Here is a 20,083-nt window from a genome sequence, read left to right as displayed (position 1 = left end):
TGGTGTGATCATTTAGTGGAGGACAGAGAATTCCACCACTGTTCTTTATGACAAAAAGTTGTTACATAAGAAAATGAGAAAGTAATCTAAATATATCATGACTTTTTCTACTATTGATGTAAAGAAAACGGATGGATTTCAGAGTTTTACATTCATTAGGCCTGGAAAAATATTCCTCTCAAACTAAGTCAGACAAGGAGAAAGTGGTAGAAATTCTAGAGGGGCAATCTGTTTAGTGGCTTAAATTAAGGAGATGATAGTGAATGGCTCAGTATGCCAATTTGGATTTACTAATGTTGCTAAGTAGTATACCAAGACAACACATTGGTTCCTTCAATTTTAGTGACAGTTTGCCATTGACTATAATGGGGACAGGATCAGGCCCTAAAAAATGCGAGGCTCGGCAGGAAGATGCCCTTCCAAAATGATGACACAAAAAACCCAATGTTTGGACTTCACAAGGAGAAAAGAGATCAGTTTTATTAAACAATTTTCATGTAACAAACACGTTGTGGAAATAAAAACATTGTTAAGAATTACTTAAATTCTATAACATGATAAACAGTTTTGTTTCACTGGGAAAAGTGTGCTTGGATTTTCAACTGTTAAAAATCATTCTTAGCTCTTACAATTAATTTTTTGCCCAATAAAATAAATAATAGTTGTTTTCAGGGAGTACAAGGTTTATGTGATTACATTAGTAGCAAGAGTGGACAGAATGTTGCATAACAAATAAGCACTTCATAACAAATTAATCAAGTTTCAGACAGGGTGGACTAATTGGATTGCCCTTATTCACAGTAATTTGTATTGCAGACTGTTTTCCATGCTTCTTTTTATAAAATCACTATGAAAAGCTTCCTTAAAGATGATCCTTCAATGAGATGTAGAAGTTACTCTTCCATATACATAAAAATGTATACACTGTATCTTTTTATTAAAATTATATACTCTCCTTCCACCTATTTTATTTTATTTTTTCTGGTCAGGCAGCATACTTTGAAAACCACCCACTTATACTTTAGGAAACTTTGTAAAGCTCTGCTGTTGTAAAACAATACACTTCACCTTCCCAGCAACAAGAAACCACTTTTAAGAGACTATGACTCTGTAAGTAGGACATTTTGGAAGTGCTAGTTGACAAAAAGATATTGTGGTTTAGTTTTCAGTTAATAATGGTTGACCTGTTCCCTTATTTCCTGTTACAGACCGATTTTGAAAAGGACGTGGACATTGCTTGTCGATCAGGTAAGAACATTAAGAGAGCATTTAGCCAGCAGAAAGAAGTCTTGTACTAGCTCCATGTGAAGTGAAAACTAGAAAAATATCAGGGCTTAATTGTTTACAACACATATTTATAAATGTAAAAAGTGATGCTACTGTATATAATTATATAATACATTTAATAAATATATTAATTATATAATATATAATTAATTATATATAATATATAATATTTTATATATATAATATATATAAAATATATAATTAAATATATAATATAATTAATTATATTAATAAATATAATACATAATAAATAAAATACATTTATTTCATTTTCTTACAAAAGCCTTTTAGAGCTCAGCAGCTGGGAAGTAATTATCTACTGAAGGCAAATGGAAAAAAGATCAGTCTTAACACACAAAACTTTTCTTGCTCTGCTACACAAGCTAGTGTGAAACCATCATTTTCTATTAAAAAAAATATATGTATATATATAGTGTATCTTAACAGCTGTGTCTATAAAAGATGCATCAACTGGTGTTAGTTTTCAAAAGGGTTAAGTTTTTTAACACTCTAAGTGAAATCAACAGTAGCTTAAGCAACATGGTATCAGGAAATTTAAATTTGATTCCACTTTACTGGAACAAGTTGGGGTCCTTTAAGACGTCAGTAGTGTAATCTTTACTTAGTCAGCTATGTCTGTTTCCACATACCAAAAAATAACACATTTTAAATAATTTATTTTCCAACCTTGCTTACATAAAGTACAGGACAAAATAAATTACCATTTCAACCCTATAGAAATTTTTAAATCTAGGAGATATTCCCAAAGAACAGTTTTTCCTAGGGAGGCAATCCTACCTAGACACCCTCACTTTTGAATGAAGAGAGAAAGAAAACACGGGTGGCCCTTTCCATAGGGTGAGACAGGGCGGAAGCTGATCTGCATCACCTGCCTGAAGCACGCTGTCTCCCTTCACTGAGGAGGAGAGACATATGAGGAGCTCCTCTTCATATGAGGAGCCAAGAAGGCTGATCTCATTAAGGGAAAGTTTGAATTTCCAGTCACCCACATTTAAAAAACTTCACAGTATCACAGTATGTTAGAGATTGGAAGGGACCTCAAAAGATCATCTAGTCCAATCCCCCTGCCGGAGCAGGAACACCTAAATAAGGTTACAAACTTCCAGTTCAGTTTCTTGAAATATAGTGATAGCTCTTTCATATAGATTAGTTTTAATATGCACATGTCTTTTGAAGGGACCAGGGTAGTACATTACATGTCTGTCACCATCCAAAGCAAGCGCAAATCCAGCACTGGTCCATGTATCTCCTACTCCTTACCTTTGCCAACATGGCCTTGCAGTATAGAGAGCCTTGCCAAGGGCATCTTTAAGGGGATGAACTTTGAATGCAGTTAGGATCAGGCTTTACTAGATAAACATTTAATCTTGGTTTCTTTTAGTAAAAGATTTAAGAACAGATCACTTACATGTCTTAACAAGTGTGATTGGAAACAATGGAGCAGCCACACTGAAGTCAGGTATTTGCACTCTGTTGTTTAAAGGCAAATTGTTCTTTTCATAATGGAAAAATGAGAGGCAGTTTTTTGTGAGGTAGGAGAGTGGGATGCCTCATGAGCTGCTTGCTATAGCATATGACACTACGCTGACAGGTACTGGGGTATCTGGGTCATTACATCCCTTAGGCTACCAAAAGGGATGTAAATGTGGTACCAAAGATACTTCAAGTTGCCTTACTCTCTCAGCCCATGAGCTGGATTTTATTGCACAAACTAGCACTGGTATGAATTAAAATATCTTCAACTAGGACAAGAAAGCCGTTGCAATTTTTTCCCAATATAGTTGCTTTTTTGTCCCTCTTATTAAAAAAAAAGAAAAATTTACGCAGAATAATTTTAAAAGTCATTAAAAAGGAACATTTAGGAACTCAGAAACACATGTTCATGGTTATAATCTTATGGTAGGTCATTACAATGGATTGACAAAATTATTCTGCCTTACAATCCGTTTGACATTTTGGAGGAGGTTATGTGGAGTTAATAATGGCAGTACAGATCTCATAGTGTTTTGGTTTTATTTTTTTAAATCCTTAATAGGGTTCCACATGGCAGGTTTTTGTTTAAGCTGTAGGTCACCTAAGATCTATATAAGGCAGCAGGAATAAATGAAGGAGTGCTTTTAACTTATATAAATTATGGAGGCTTAGTCAGAGATCTGTCAGTTATACTGTGTAGATTAAGAGATGTTGATCTAAAAAAAAAAAACCCAAAAGAAAACAAAACCAAACCTTTCCATAACAATGTTTATGGAATGAAAGTTATTAAATGGACAGAAAAAGAGTTTAAGAAGATGCACTGGTAAAGGGAGCACTGCTAAATAAAGCCACAAGAAAAAGTAGTGTTAGGCAGACATGGTGTCATGTTGTAATAATTTTGTTCTCTGACCCACAGTTCTGCATAAAGACATTGGACCTTGCAGAGCAGCTACTATAACGGGAACACTTTCTAGAATTTCACTAAATGATGAAGAGGAGGAGAAGGGACCAAACCCTGAAGGAATGAGCTATTCTACCTTGCCTGGAAACATTATCTCCAAAGTCATCATCCAGCAACCAACAGGTCTCCATATGCCTATGAGTATGAGTGAACTGGCCAATCAGTGCTTGAAAAAAGACAACAGTGAGTTGCGGAGGACTGTGTATTTATGCACTGATGATAATTTGAGAGGTGCAGATATGGACATAGTCCATCCTCAAGAACACATGATAGAAAGCGACTATATAGTCATGCCCCGGGGCTCAGTAAATACCCAGCCATCACTGAAAGATGAGAGCAAAATGAATATAGGCATGGATACGTTGCCTCATGAAAGGCTGTTGCACTACAAAGTTAATCCAGAGTTCAATATGAATCCTTCTGTAATGGACCAATTTAATATCAATTTAGACCAGCACCTTCCTACCCAAGAACATATGCAGAATTTACCATTTGAGCCCCGCACAGCAGTGAAGAATTTCATTGCCTCTGAATTAGATGACACTACAGGATTATCAAGAAGTGAAACTGGATCCACAATATCAATGAGCTCCTTAGAGGTCAGTGGTGCATAAACAAATTGCATGCTCTGTTGTTCTAATTATTTGATAAGACAATAAATTGTGTCTTTTGTCTAAGGGGTGAAGCTAATGTTTTAATTCAGTATAAATTATTGTTTGGGATCATACACTGCTGTTCCTATTTCTCTTATTATCAGAAGTGTTTATACCTAGAAAACAAGATTAAATTTTCCGAGCCAGTCTGTAGGAAACTCTATAGTCCTGGAGATTTAACATTCCACACGACTGCAAAGGATTTCGTTACCTACCAGGTAAAGTTCACTGGACAATACTGTGTTACTATGAGAAAGAAAACTATTTCTGCAAGATACAAGTGATAATCACTGACCCTACCTGCAAGCACATGCAGTTGAACATATTTGCCATTTTATTGCTGACAATCATATCTCTCTCAGATATGATAGGTCTGATTCTGCTGTCACTCATGTAAATCTTGGATTTTTCCATCCAATAGTTTACGATTTACTGATTAAATATTGTTTGCATGTGTGTGCAGGCATTGGTACAACTGATGTGTGCAATAGGTACAAGTGGACTTCATATCCTAGATTCCAGTCAGATTGTAAAAGTGAACTGAAAAACTTTTGAAAGGGATTCAGTTCATTACTACAATCTCTCTGTAGGATTTGAACATTATAAAAGTGAAAACAATTCATGTTGTTTCTTCAAACCTAAGTGTCAAATACTGCCATTCCTATTCAGCTTTTACTTATGCAAAAACACCAGTGAGGTGGAATTAATTTCGTATTTGGGCCTCCTTAAGAATTGGAAATACATTTCACCAACATTTGGTGGGAAAGAAAAAGACAAATGAGAAAAACATGGAACATACTCATCCCTGAAAGAACTTACAGATGCAAAAAATATCTACTGTATATGCAAACTTACTGTCATTAGCTATTACTCAACAATGTTTGGACCCGTCTGTGTAGGGAAACAGAGACTATACCTGACTTTTCAATTGTTAGATACAGGACTGTAGCAAATACTTCATAAATAGGGAATATTTATGTATATTTCTTTTTAAATGGAGTTGAAGCTTTGTGTGTGGATCGACTGGAGAGTTTGGGCAGAAGATCAAACTTAGTTTATTTTCAAGAGATGCGTTTAACAGCTTTGAATGTGAAATATTCTCCATGCTGTTTATATCGTGTGTACTACCATAAGTTTTTACAAGACATAATTTAACAAAACAAAAAAAAAAAAAAAAATTGAAAAATGAAGTATGGGGCTTTGCAAGTGTCAAATAGTATCTACTTTTTGTTTATTGCTAAAGTGAATACTTAAGATCTTGGGGCAACTTTTCAGTTATTTTTAAAAGATAGTGTAAGTGCTTGCCCACTTAGTGCTCAGACAGACAGACTCTTTCAAAGCAAGTTTGCATTGTTAAAGAAGTTACTTCCATCAGCTCAGGTATATTAGTTAATAGATCCCATGTGGTGCTAAGGAGTGCTTCTCCAATTTAATGCAACCCCAGAAGGATAATAGCTAGGATCACCTTCCTGTAGTATCCTCTCCTACCTATCTACAATACTGTCTTTCAGTTAATTTTTGTCAGATATAGGGGCTCAAATCCAGTCCAGTTAAGATTGGACATATGGGTGAGATATCTAGGGAAGATTCATAATTCCTTGACAAGATAAACGTGCCACTATATCATCCACTCCACCTGAGGTCTGAATTACTCTCTGGTGATGCCTCTCTCTTCCCATTGGTGATAAAGCCATCTAGGAGACCTTAGTTAATTTCTAAAAATTGGGACAATAATTACTTCATCTTACACAGAATTTCAATTCCTGAGGCCACCAGAAACCATGGCTGAAAATCTCTGAGTATTGTGCACTGCTCCTTAGAGTTATTCTTTTTTTGACTGCGTTTGTCTCATATTTTAAACTTGCCTCTGAGATGGGATTTAGACACTGGATTTGAATCACTGTTCTGTATGTAATTTTTATTCCCAGATGGGACCACTAAGTATGAAGTAGAATATGTAGTAAAATATAATAAAATATGATAGCAAATATTTAGCCTCTTCTACCTTGGTAAAAATATTAGGTTTAGAAAGATGTATTTTGGTCCAGAAAGCTGTAAATAGTTATGTTATTAAACCTTATTGAACCCAGCATAATTCCAAAGTATTAGGAAAAAAACAGATATTAGGCAGATCAGAAATGAAATTAACTGTTTTGGCTTTTGTGTCTGCTTTTGTGGTTCTCAACACTACTTGATTATATAGCATTACTTCATCTTTTGATAAGGATGCGCTGCAATGAATTTAAGATAGGAACATGAAAGAAAATGTACATAGAAGAAAATCAGTGTCTCAAGCAGATTCAGATGAACAGATCTAGCCAGATAAAAACTGTGGTTGCATTTTATTTTTTATATATGTGCAGTGTGTAAAAAAAAAAAGCAAGGCTTGAGGTAAAGCCCCAAATGTAGTTGGCTAAAACTGACCAGATGGATTAAATTTACTGCTGCCATAAACAAAATAAAGAAGGGAGGGCAAGGAATTATCTGCTGTATATGGACAGTTCCCCTTTCATTTTTCTGAAGAAACAAAGGTGTCCCAAGACAGGTGGTGGAGGTCTCCTTTTGTGTCTTCTGCATAATACAGGGAGTTGGTTTCTTCAACTGTTTTCCACTTTATGTTTCCAGGTGCTTTCTCTGGAATTAGCATAATACTATTATTTTTGTCATGTAACTACACATTAATTGTCAACTACCATGTGAGTAAAATGGACTCAGGCAGTTGTGACCTCTGTTAACACAATTCTTCCTTTTTCTTTTCATTTAATTTAAGGTCAGTAACTATTAAGAACATAATAATGGGAATAGTTTGTATAGCAGTTAGAGAATTTATCATCTTATCAGAACACCTTACGATGTTGTGTGACTCATTTTCAGACAAGATCTGACCCAGCTTCTGATTTCAGAAGTGTAATTATGAAGCCACAAATACCTCAAGCCACAAAAATGCTGCAGGCATAACTGTTTGCAACTGAATACCCAGTAAAATACAATGTATTGACATATATACAATAGTTCTTATTTGCCCACTCGCTCTGTGGTGGTGGTAGTCTTTGTGGCCATAAAACCAAACCAGCAGAATTAGAGGACCCTTCAAAAAATATAAAGCTTTTTCACATCTTAAAATAACATTATTTCTTTAAAATTTCATTTCCATCTTACTAGTGAAATACTAGAGTACTGTGTCTGAAGGAACCAGTTTACAGACCTATGTGCACTATCATTCAAAGAATTGAATATGTTTGGAAAAAAATAGCTTTTGAGTAATATCTTTACTTTTCTACATTCATTAAATCAATTATTTTCTGTATTTTGCACATTCAAAGAGATAATCAGCCCTTAGAATATTGTATGTCTATTCAAATAATTAAAAAGTGTATATAGAGATAAAAACATAGCCAAAAAAACAAAGCTGTGTAAAGTGAAGGCTAAATTATTTTATGTTTTCTTTTTATGTTCTCTTTTATTTAAACTTTGTATTCATTATGATCACTGAAGATCGATGGTTTGAAATAGAACTATAGTATCAGTACAAGAATATATGTTCTGACTTTTAACTCTGCAGGGAGGTTCTGTCACCCCTACCATTAGATATCTAAATGTAGGCATTCCCGTTCTGATATGCAAAAAGCTTTATGTATTTGTATCCCCTTTAGGGTCAATGAGAGAAATACGCACTTTTAGACCATTTTTAGACATCTACTCCAGGACAAAGAAAATCACATGCCCTCAGTGCAGATGTCTCTTTTCAGGTGTGATAAAGGAAGCCAGAATGAGTAGTTTAGGCATAAACATCGAAAATGCTGATGTCAGTTTAAATTTAGTCAGTTGAATCCTGCAGTGTCATAAACTTTCTTCTCAAACTTTCTCCTAGTTTTTATATCTGCATATTTTTCTCTCAAGAAAATACATCATTGGGAACAATCAAATGCTTTATTACATATGAAGTGTATATTACATATACACTTTCAGAAGATAGTCTGAGAATGCCATAATATTTACATGCAAGTGTTGCCCAGATAAGTGTAAACTTAAGGATCTGCAAATTCCAAATGTGCAAATCAGTGGGGTTTTATGTTATTTGGTATGTACCCAAGAGTACTCATGCAGTTATAGGCACAGTCAGGCGTATTAGTACATCATGGAGTTTCTTAGGAGGAGTAATTGAACATCTGGCTAATCTCCTATACATCCGTTATATGCTTGGATTAAAACTGGCTTTGCTACCTTGGCATCAAAGTGGAGTGTGCTTCTTCAGTTCAAAGTGTTTCAATTTTAATGAAGAAAGCACTCTCTATATACTCTTCTGGAACGGTTTTTATTTTGGAAGTGTACACTCAAAGTGGTGTGCTCATTAAACTGAAATTACTTTGAAGTGAAGTAGTGCATTCCCAGCCACTTAGACGCAGAGAAAGGCTAGGAGGTTTAAATATAGAGGAAGAAGGTGATCTGTGCAACAGATAGACATCCAGGATAAGTAATTAACTTCTTTTTATTGTGTAAAGAAAAAATACAAGAGGAAGTAGATACCTGCTGCCTGAGTGTGCAAGGAGACTTGCATTACCTTTACAGAAGAAGAACGAGGGGTTCCTTCACAGGAATTATGGCTAGTGTAGTGTGAGCAGAAATGGAAAAAAGCTGAAAGGAGGCAAAGACTTTTAGCTATTTTTAAGAGGAAGGCTATGCAAAGGCAGACAATAAAAGTATTTATTAAAGGGAAGAAAGAGCATCTGCTCTGTAAGAACAGGAAGGAAAGCACTTCCCAAATTGTTTGCCATGTAAATGGCTGGAATTTCTTTCCAGTCTCATATTTCCTTCTTTATTTTCTTTCTGAGTTTCTGCTATGAGATCTTTATGTGGAGAAAGACATAAAGCCCTTAGGATAGAAGCTGATTGTCTGACCAAAATAATCCTTCTGTATTCATTCATGAGAGCACTTAATACATTCAAAGGCAGTCAGCTCCAGAGGTCCTTGGCAATATCACTGGCAGGGGACTTCAGGAAAAAAATACTGCTACAGCCGAGAAGATAAAGGGTCTAAAATTAAAAACAAACAAATAAAAAACCCAAACAAGCAAATGAAAAAAAAAAAAAAAAAAAGAAAAAAACCACTCCCCCAAAAAAATCCACCAAAAAACAGAGCAAACCAACCAACAAAAAAAGAAAAAAAAAAAAAAAAAAAAAAACCAACAAGAAAGGAGAGAATAAATACACAGCTAAAACAGTCAAGCTGGTCAATAAAGTACCAAAGCATCAGGCAGAACAAAAGCAAATTGGTGTGAAGTCATTTTGATTTATGATATGAGAAGTAAAAAGAGAGAGAAAGAGAAAACAAATAGAGAGAGATGAGCACCACAGGAATTTCCTCTTTGTAATGTTTCCACATTGCATTTATTTTCAGGCATTTGGTATCTCTGATTTCTCTGCCTCCCATTCCTCATTTCATTCTTCAATAAGCTGTGGAGACAGTTCTTGCCAATTTTGTGACTGTCAGTGAAATGAAATCTAGCCCTATAACAACCCTCTCTTTCTTTCAGTTGAGTGTGTAGGTTGCAGAGTCCTCTGACTTCAGAAATTGATGCACCTTATTTTCAGGTTACCATACAGGCGTGGGGGCAGAATCATGCAGTTGATTCTCGTAATTGAAGATATAAAGAATTAAAATTTTAGTCAGTATTATGAAGTGTAGCGTATATTTTAGACTTTACATTATAAGCAACTAACTTAACTACATATGATCCTTAAGAAACATATTTTTGATTGCTTGTATATTTAAAAAATGCTACATTTTTCCCTTTCAGAAACACAAAGCAAGTGGGTTCAGCTGATTGACTAAGTACATTTGCAGGTTACTGTATAAAGAAAGGGAGCAGCAAAGCAGAATAATTTTAAATTAGTTTTAAATTGAGATCTCTGAAATTATGTTTGTGCTGTGTGTTGACGTGCCGAATTCACTAGCATATTTTAGAGAATTAATATTCCCACATTAAAGAGCTATTTCACTTTTTCATGAAAATTTACTTGCTTTATGTCTAGCTCATGTTAGGAACTAATAGCCATCATAATCTTCTATTGAGAAACTAAGGGATTTTTCAGTTATATACACACAAAAGACATTTTAAATCAAAACTGTCTATCCACATTCCATTTTTATATCTCTGAGGGCCAAAAAAGATTTTCCCTTAATTTTGTTCTGGGAAAAAGTCCTCCCCAGGCTAAGATCTTGTGTATCAAATCTAATCTCAGACTGAATTGTAAACTGCGGATAATAAGGCTTTATATTAATGGAAGCATGGTTATAGCCCTCACTATAATATGGTATCTCTGGTTTCAATTATACAGTGCACAATGCAATATATCTTCAGGAGCATCTCATGTAATTAATCAGGTAGTGCTGTAATGCAGACTAGAATAAGGAGAAAACCAGGCATTTGTCATTTTACAGAGATGGAGAGGAATTTTATTAGTCATTTAGTAAAAACAGCTCTTTCCTGGTGCCAGCAGATTAGTGCATGCTGGTGTACAGAAATTATTCTTCGGTATTCTATTTTTGTCCTTCAGCAAGCAGAGTTTAAAGTTGCTCTGGAATTACACAGAGAAGCTATATATAATTAGCGCAAAGAAAAATTGATTTAAAATAAATTACTACTGCAAAACTCTTTTCACAGAATTTCACTTTGGTCCTGGCATGAAGGGCAGGGTTTGTTTTTTTGCCCCATGAAATTGATTTTATCAATTAAGATCAAAGAGCTGTAGAAATCAGAGATGGAAAAAATCCTGTCAGGTCATCTCTTCTATCAATGCAAGAACATTTTCTACAGTATATTTCTCTAATACATACTCAAACTTCAACACTAGAATGAAGAGCTTCAACTTTTTCCTTAGAAGATCATGGTATAGTTACATAAATTTTCTTTATTCCTTTTCAAAAAATTTCTCTTTGAAATACAACTTTTCACATTTTTTTCACACCAGCTTTGTTTATTGGTTCAGAAACCGTCTCAGGTTTCTGAACAAGTTCCTGTGCTTTCCTTTTCCAGAGCCAATATTTAAACAAGCTGTATCATTTTTTTATCCTTTCCTCTTCATCCAGTGCTATTAACTCTTTAAAAGCACTTTCTACTGTTCTCCTCTGAAATTTTCCCAGTTTACAGGCATGATTCAGCTTCTGTCAGTGTAGAACTGATGCTGGAGTTGTTCAGAAGGGGCTATTCCTACCCTTGCCTGTTTAAATGGAGACGTGACTTTTTTTTTGTAGCATTTAGAATTGTGCATGGGTTGCAGATCACTACTTACCCATACCTCTTTTTTTTTTTTTTTATATATATATCAGAATTATACCAGTCAGCTTCCTGCTGCTGAATAATTGCATTTGTCTTCAGCTTTTTAGGTAGTCCCTTTATTTGTTACCTTGCGGGTCTCCAGCATTTAGGGCTCTTCAGATCAAAGAACAGATGACTGAGTAGTGAATAGGGAACAGTTATTCATGTTTCCTATAATATAAAAACCAGAGGCATCAAATGAAATGGCAAAAGAATAAAAAAAAAAATGTAATTTCCTTTGCCATGTTATGCATATTTAAATTACAGTATTCACTACCCCAACATATTTTGTGTGTCATAATTAAGAGTAACTATAAAACATGATTAGACTAATAGAATGCTGTAAAAAAGTGCTATTAAACTCAATAGAGTAAGTTCTTCCCAAGGAAATTCCTAAAGTACTGAAGGATTAGGGAGGGTATTGTAGCAAAATGTCTCTTTATAGTTGTCCTCTACTCATTCCTGAAACACCACTGCAGAACCTGGTCAAATACAAAATAAGAAATTAGGCAAACTATAGATATGCTTTACAGATATTTTTTATTTATATTCTACTAATGTTAATACTAAAATGGACCCCAAACTGATCTTTGAAAAGAACACCGGCTTCCGGTCAATTTTTTATGTTGGTTAAAATAATTTTCAGTTTTGCAAGTGGGTAAAAGGAACAGCTTCTTGAAAAGAAACATACTGGTGTGGCCAGTTCAGCAGCTCATTTGATGCAAGAGATTCCCCCCCCCCCCCCCCCCTTACTCCACTTAGCTGCTGCCTTTTGTTAATTTAAATTGTGGAATGAGCCAGATGGTTGATTTCTGAACTCATTTAGGTGTGTGTGGAAAACCCCATTTTTCTCAGACAAAAGAGACATAACAAATAAGCTTCATATAAGAAAATAAGTTTATATACAATCACAATTAAAGCAATGATTTGCATGGTTTATGCATATCATACAGAAACTAGGAGAAGAATTGAGTAAAATGAAAATTTCCAATTGGGACTGAAGGAAAACTATTCCATCCTTGTAAGATTCCCAACTACTTAATGCTTTAATTAAAAAAAAAAGCCAAAAAAACCCAACAAATAAAACACCAACACTGCAGTTATTTCAAGGCCAGGAGTAGTAGCCATGTAGTAGCCAGGAGGACCTGATCATATATGTCATGGTGTCAGCAACAGTACTGCAAATAACTTTCACTGGTGCAGGATCACCTTCATAACCAGCATCCTTTTTTTTTCAGGAACTCACAGAACTTGGCTTGCTACTGTTTGGACCTGTGGCAGTTACATACTTTTCATATCTTAGGAGAATAGTCTCTGACAGCACTTGTACTGCAATTCACTGTATGCAGCCGTGGAAAAAAATGAAGCACAAGCACAGAACAGATGTTCTTCACTATATAAATTTAAAATAATTGTGATAGATTCTTGTTGAGCCCTAGAAAAATCCTCACTGAGATAAACCTGTGGTATGACCTGCTCCGTCATAACTGATGTGATCTAACAGCAAAATTGCAATAGTTGCCTCTTTCTGACAATAGCACAGTTTAATATGTTGTAGTCTGTTAAATATGTCTTTTTACAGTGCTAGAGATGTCTGGTGCAAAACCTAACAATCCAACTATGCCAGGAATATTTTCACTATGGTCAAGGAGATCTAAGGCAAAATACAAATTTTCCAGTTTTATAAATCACAGTATCTAGCAAACTACACATTTCTCTTAAATCTTCCGTGTTTTCACTTAGGGTTCTCAGTCAGACAGTTCAATGATATCAGGTTTATTACTGAACTGTAGCTTAAAAATAGATTTTACAAGCATTTTTCAAAGCTACTCCTGTAAACTTCACCTCATTATCTGCTGTGCATTTCTTTTGTAACTACTGAGCCTTTACAGTGGTAGATGTGCTCTAATTGCACCTTAAAAATAGATCCTTCATCATTAGAAATACATGCATTTCTTCAGGTGCTGATTTAGTGATGGATGATGAAGGCAGATGTCAAAGGTACACTTGTTCCGTGGCTCTCTTACTATGAATGAGAAGTAAGAACTTAGCTGCTTTGAGAATCTGGGCTTTTGAGAATCTGGCCCTCGTATTTTTCTTACCCCCAAGACCTTTGTCATTTCTGTGTTTTCATTATTTTTGCAAATTAATTTTTTTAAAATAATCTCTTTAAAGTGTGCTAGGTTAAATCAAGCATTGCTAATTAAATATAACTTCTCCAAAGCTTGGTGGTGGTGGTTGTGTTAATTTTAGTATAGACTGTTCTTTTATACTGCCTCCCAGCTCTTTAGGCATCAGAGTTTGTCAACAGTGCTACAGTGATATTCTTCATATTATTGTGGATTGGCGCATCAAAATTTTAGTACAAAACCAGACAACCTGTGACAAAGTGGTATTATCAAGGGCTCAGAGACCATCTCCATTTTCTGCAACTGAAAGACTTATGAAATTATTCTTTGAATTGCAAGGAAAAAATACAGCTTACCAAAACCTCTATGTTTGTTGAGGCAAACAAAATCAGTCTAATGCAATCAGTAACATTATTCATCATGACTTAATGGGTTTGACTTGTATCTCACTGCAGAAATGAGGTGCAATTTTTGAAAAGGTTCCTTCACCATGGCTTGAAGTCATCTTATCGTACCACAAAAATTAGGGTTAGACTGTAGCAGCAAGCCTTTTTCTTTTTTTTAAGGTACTTTTCCTTTCCTTTAACAATCCTTCCTGAAGTGGAATGTATCTTCTCTTTCCTTTTGCATGTTCTTTGCTCTCCTCTCAGCTCTTCCAACTTAGCTGCTTCTTTCTACATCTTTTTAGTCTATTGCAAGCTGTTCAATTTCCAACCTTAGGAGAACAAATATATTTTTATCTGTTCTTTATAATATTTCTGCTTCTTTCTGATGTAATTTGACTTTATAATTGGGGTTTTTTAGAATCAGTACAAAAAATTGTGCTAAATTATTTATGATATGTCTAAGCAATCATATTCTGCTGCATTTTATAGAAGTGATTACTTCACTAGTAAATCATTCTTGCTTTATATCAGATGCTTTGAATCAGATTTGTCATAACTGTAAAAATATCATTGCTTTCTCCATCTAGATTGTCATTGCAAACAAACAAGCTGAAGCTATAGAAAGTGTAGCTGGCTTTGGCTTGATTTTGCTTTCATTTATTCCATTAAAATCAATGGAGTTGTACCAATGTAAGCCTGATGTAGGAAAGAATCAATTTCTTTGTACCTATAAAAATCTACATCATAGATATGTATAGATAGCTGTGTAAAAAATATAGATGTGATGTTAATTTGCAAATACCAAAGAAAGCATAGAAAGAGATATATTTTATACACCAACAGGTTCAATTGCATGCAAATAACATGCATATTATTCATCCCAGTGAAATGCAGTCTGGTTTATTTCAGAAAAAAAAATATGATAGTGGTCTAATAAACTCTATGCAAAGCCATGCATTAATCTTAAATTATCAAGATAAAATCTATAGCCTCTTACAAAAAAAACCTAACATATATCTGAAACAAAAATGAGAATGTTATTTAGACTCATTAATATAATTTGGTGAATAGTCCCCTTGTTAATACAACCTCTTTTTTCTTTCTTTTTTATTGCTTAATAGAGAAGAAAATCACGTTATTCGGACCTTGACTTTGAAGTAAGTTTTACTGAATTATTCCTGACTATTAAAGGTATTTCCCTAAAAGTAAACATAAAGTCTTCAGCGTAGTAGATGTCATAGGGTTGTTCAATTGGTACTGTACAGAACATGATGAACAATTCATTAAAACTACTTTGGTGCAACTTGTTTGTGAAATATTCTGAGATCAAACTGTCATATTGCAATATTAACCATCATGGTTTCAGTTCTTAAATTTTCTGCCTCTTCATTTTCATCTGGGTTTTTTTTGTTTTGTTGTTGGTTTTGGTTGTGTTTTGATTTGTTTTTTGCTGGCTATCTATCTATTGAATTGTGACACTTCCATAGGACAGGCCGTGGTGCAGAAGATGGCTTTGTTCAAGAGATTCTCAATCATTTGTTCTATCTCTCCGCAATACTTATTTATTGGCATATGAGATCCAAATACAAATAGTGATTATGAATCTGTCAAATTTTGAACTATGAAGTGCTGCTGTCATTTAAGTTTATGGATCACATGCTATATAAAAAAATCAAGCTCAAGGAAGATTCTTTAGGTCGGATATCCACAATTTCAGACACAAGCCCTGCTGAGTGAGAAAGTTTTATCGTGTTAGTTAATGACCATTTTGTTCTATCTCAGTAAGTATGATTAAGTCTCTTAGAGTTTTGTTTATTTGAGGTTTTTCCTCTCTACTCTCTACCAGAAGAATACAGGAATTAGTTTTCAAGGGGGTGTTAATTATTTGGGGGGTTTGCGCAGGTTGTCTGTTCATATGTATTAATAGTTTGATATAAATTATGGGTGACTCCAGAGAAGCTGATCATAGTTGCATGGAACCTACAGATCTTGGGCTAAACTTTAATATCCAATGATCAGTGGATATCAACCGTAACTTTAAAAATTACCCTGTCTGTTTGCATGTACAAAGGCACATTTTAGTATTATTATTTGGGTTGTAAGCACAACAAATGTAATTTCAGATTTTACATTCTAGTCCATATAAGAGAAAGAGGCAGAACTACCAAAATGCAGTCATAACAGTGGTAATAGAAGCCTTGCAATGAGAGGAGGGTTTGCTTTGGTGACCTGCTTTTGCTGACCAATGCTGAAATGCTGACCATCCATGTCTGATTGTGGCTTATTGGTAGTTTTAACATCGCATCTGAAACTCTTATGTAGTTTTCCCCAAGAGACTATAGCTACTTTAAGTCAACATGCAACATCTCAAATAATGCACAGAAAGTTTAAGGAAAATAAAATTGAAAGCTTACCCTAAATATGCTTTAGCATAAATGCATAGAAATGAAGAAGAAAAACATGAATCAAAAGCAAAAATCTGAGATGCAAGCAATTCTAAAGCAAGCAATGTGAACAGAAGTTTTATAATTATAGTGATATAAAGAATTGTGAATTTTACTGTTCTTTATTGAAAGGTAGGAATATAATGCCATTTAGTATGAGAACATTCTCTGTGGCAAGATACTAAAACATTCTTCCTCTCACTCACGAGAGTGTAATCCAACATGAAATAAACACTAACAAAGCGGTGCACATTCTGCTCTTTCTTGCCTTGCTTGCACTGTTGCTGCTCCATGGCCTAATATTTTCAGAAGTATGATTATAATGCAGGAAAATCCATTTGTTTGTAAAAAGGGAAGGGTGGGGCCATTGGGAGTGACTGCTGGGGAATTGAGTGTGGCAATGATATTGTGCCAGTTGCTGCTGTGTTTTAGAAGTACTGACTGGGACTAAACCTATCTCACCTCCGTGTTTTATGGGTCCTCTGATTAACCCTGTGGACTTTTCTGTGTTCTTACACATAGCATGGCTGTCTCTCTGAGGTAAAGCAAAATAAATAGCTACAAAATATTCAAATAGCCACATCCTGAGGAAGGGAATTGAGATAGTGTTGTGTGGCCAAAATGCTGCAATACCGATACCTCAAAGCAGCTTGACTGCAAAATAGAATGGAACCTGGAGGTGAGGTCGAGCTAGAGTGATTGGCCATACTACTTAAATGTTTAACACTTTCTCTGCTTTTTCTGTGATCAGTGCCAGCTGGCACTCTCTGAGATAACATCCTTCCACAGTTCTGAGGACAACATATGCTGTGGATGGGGTTCTGAATATAACAAATGCTAAGTATACAGTATGGAAAAGACTGTGTCAAGCTTGGCTCCCTTCATCCTTTTTCCTTTTAACGCTCAGCAGTCTCTACAGCCTCAACCTCTCACACGTCTTTCTACATCCATACAAGACAAACCCTCAGGCTACACCAATCTTACTAAATTAGACATTTGGAGAAATATTCCTGGCTGCCAAAATGCCAGGTTTTATATGGATGAAATTTTAGAATGATCTTCACTATCTTTATTCTGGACCACCCTTGTCTCTCCAAACAGTTCCTGTAATGTCCTTAGGGAACCAGTGCAACCTACGTACTGTTCAAACTAGGCAATTTGGTTGTAAGCTTCTTATTTTAGAGGCTAAGAGAATTTAGTGGCATTCACAGAGAACATCCCATGCTAGATGGAGCCAGAGAATAGTCTTGAACATGTTTAAATTACTATTGTAGATTCACAGTTTCATAGTTAAAATAAAAAAATAAATAAATAAAGAAAAAATAAATACTGTGCTAGTGGGCTGTAGTACAACACTCAATTTAATATAGACGATTTGAGGTAAAAACTAAGAAATCAAAAAAAAAGCCATTTTTTTTCTGAGGGCCACAGATGAAACTCAAAGCCAGCTGCTATATAGTATGAACACAGGCAGACTGCAACTGTACAAGACCATAAAATGCTCTCTTTCTCTGTTATCTCCAATATATGTAGAAATATAGATGCAGTTCTAAGGCCCTTTGCAATGGACTATAAATAATAGAAGTCATGTAACTGCTGGGTAGTGTTATAGAAAACTTATGCCTCCAGTCAAAGCAAATGGAGAGAGAAAAAGATGATATCAAAACTGGCCAACCCTTCTCGTAGATCTTAAGCTGGTTAAAGAGGAAGCTAGCAAAAACTGTGCCTGTATCTTGTTTTCTCTTTTTAAATAGTTTATCATTGTATTCTTAGATTATCTCTTTATGTGAGGGAAAAAAAAAAAAAAAAGACTGTGCCATACTGGGTTTAGTCTGTAGGCACACAGTATTTCTGCTACATAATACACTATTGGATTTTGCACAACACTAATATAGTTGAACTTCAAAGTTTGCTAAAGTGAACAGTCAACATGCAACTGCTTTACAGCTATTTTCTTGCTATTATCAAGAATTAGTTTAGACTTATACATGCAGTCCAATATCCAAAACTTGACCAGGATGGGGCAGTCTGAGTTTTTTGGATACTTGCTTCTTCTGCCTGTAGTAACCCCAGCGAAGTGCCCTCCAATCCCAGCCATTATTTTGTGTTTTTTCCTAAAGCTCAGAAGTAGCTCTTTCATGAATTCTTAGCACTAATACTTAGCAGTCAAATCAAATAAAATTCGTTCTAATTATGTTGAAAAGAAATACAGATAGTGTGGAAAATCCCAGGAGGGCTTTATAATAGGTGTGTACTGACACTTAAAAAAACATATAGGAGAGTTGAACTGTAATATTGGCATGTATTTTGAGAATTCAAGATCATAATTACCATTAAATTCTACACGATGATCTGAATCCTGGATTTCCCCCACCATCCCCTTTCTGTGAGGCATTCATAGGATCTATTATGGTAATAACATCTATGCCAAATAATATAGAAAGGTGCTTTATTGCCCTACTCCCTGGGATTCAAGTAATCTGTGTCTCTTTTTGTGCTTCACCCATGAGGGAGAGCAAGGATACACAGGACAAGTGTGAATACCAGAATGTCTTATTTTTGTTCCACAGAGCAGTAGACTCTCACCAGCAATAGTACTAAATTGATCATTAATGGCCAGATCTGCATTCTTTCAGAATTTTGTCTGCAATAGCTGTTTATTGTAACAACATTGCAAACTCACACTACAGTTATAAAATCATTCTGTTCCAAACCTGAAGACATCTCTCGAAGATAAAGGTGAAAAAAAAATATGCCTTCAGGGAAAAATCCTTTCCTGTTCCTAAATTTGGCAGCTGATCATACCTGTAACATCTTGAAAACACAGCAGGTTTCCATTGTAGGGCTGGGAAGGCATTCCCCCATCTGTTCTTTTCTCTTAGCTGTTTCATGCAAATTTGAGAGAGAGCATTTTTACCTGTGACAATACATAAAATCTCCAAGTCAAATTGAAGAAGAATTATTATTATTACTGGTATTCATAAGATTGATCATGAATCTCCATGAAAGTATTTGTGCTTGAGTTAGAGCTCAGCTAAAACCCTGTCATAAATAAAAAAGGGAGCTGGGTACAGAGTCATATTTAAGTCCTTCCCTTCTTGATGATAGCCATTCACACACTGAATCCTCTTCTGAAAGTGGATGCTCATCACTAAGGCTTAGTCTTTCAAAACACATATCTGATGTTACTTGTGAGTGGGTATAGAAACGTGGAAGGGGTGTCAGTTCAGTTTGACTCCCTTACAGGTGTGGGGCACAAGAGTTATAAAACCTGCAGGAAAGACCACAAGAAGATGTGTGTCTGTGGTTTAACTCATTTTGCTGACTCGAGTGCTTCTGTAGAGGATGCGTCACTAATGGACAAATCTCCAAGTGCGCCTAAAGGAAGTGTGCTTTCAAAGGACAGCATT

At 35.2% G+C, this 20,083-nt stretch overlaps 1 protein-coding gene across 1 annotated transcript in view; it reads left to right on the top strand.

Moving 5' to 3' along the window:
• ADGRB3 (adhesion G protein-coupled receptor B3) overlaps positions 1-20,083 on the top strand; it is a gene marked incomplete at both ends in the record, with an annotated part of 464,924 nt that overhangs the window by 440,063 nt on the left and 4,778 nt on the right. The window contains 3 exons of the mRNA XM_080614849.1: positions 1,209-1,248; positions 3,698-4,341; positions 15,351-15,386. Coding sequence (XP_080470975.1) covers positions 1,209-1,248; positions 3,698-4,341; positions 15,351-15,386 — 720 coding nt within the window. The remainder of the gene's footprint in view (positions 1-1,208; positions 1,249-3,697; positions 4,342-15,350; positions 15,387-20,083) is intronic.

Source organism: Psittacula echo (assembly GCF_963264785.1).
Source record: "Psittacula echo genome assembly, chromosome: 4".
NCBI classification, from domain to species: domain Eukaryota; kingdom Metazoa; phylum Chordata; class Aves; order Psittaciformes; family Psittacidae; genus Psittacula; species Psittacula echo.
Note: the sequence above shows the minus strand (reverse complement) of the source record. Positions and strands in the feature narration are given on the sequence as shown.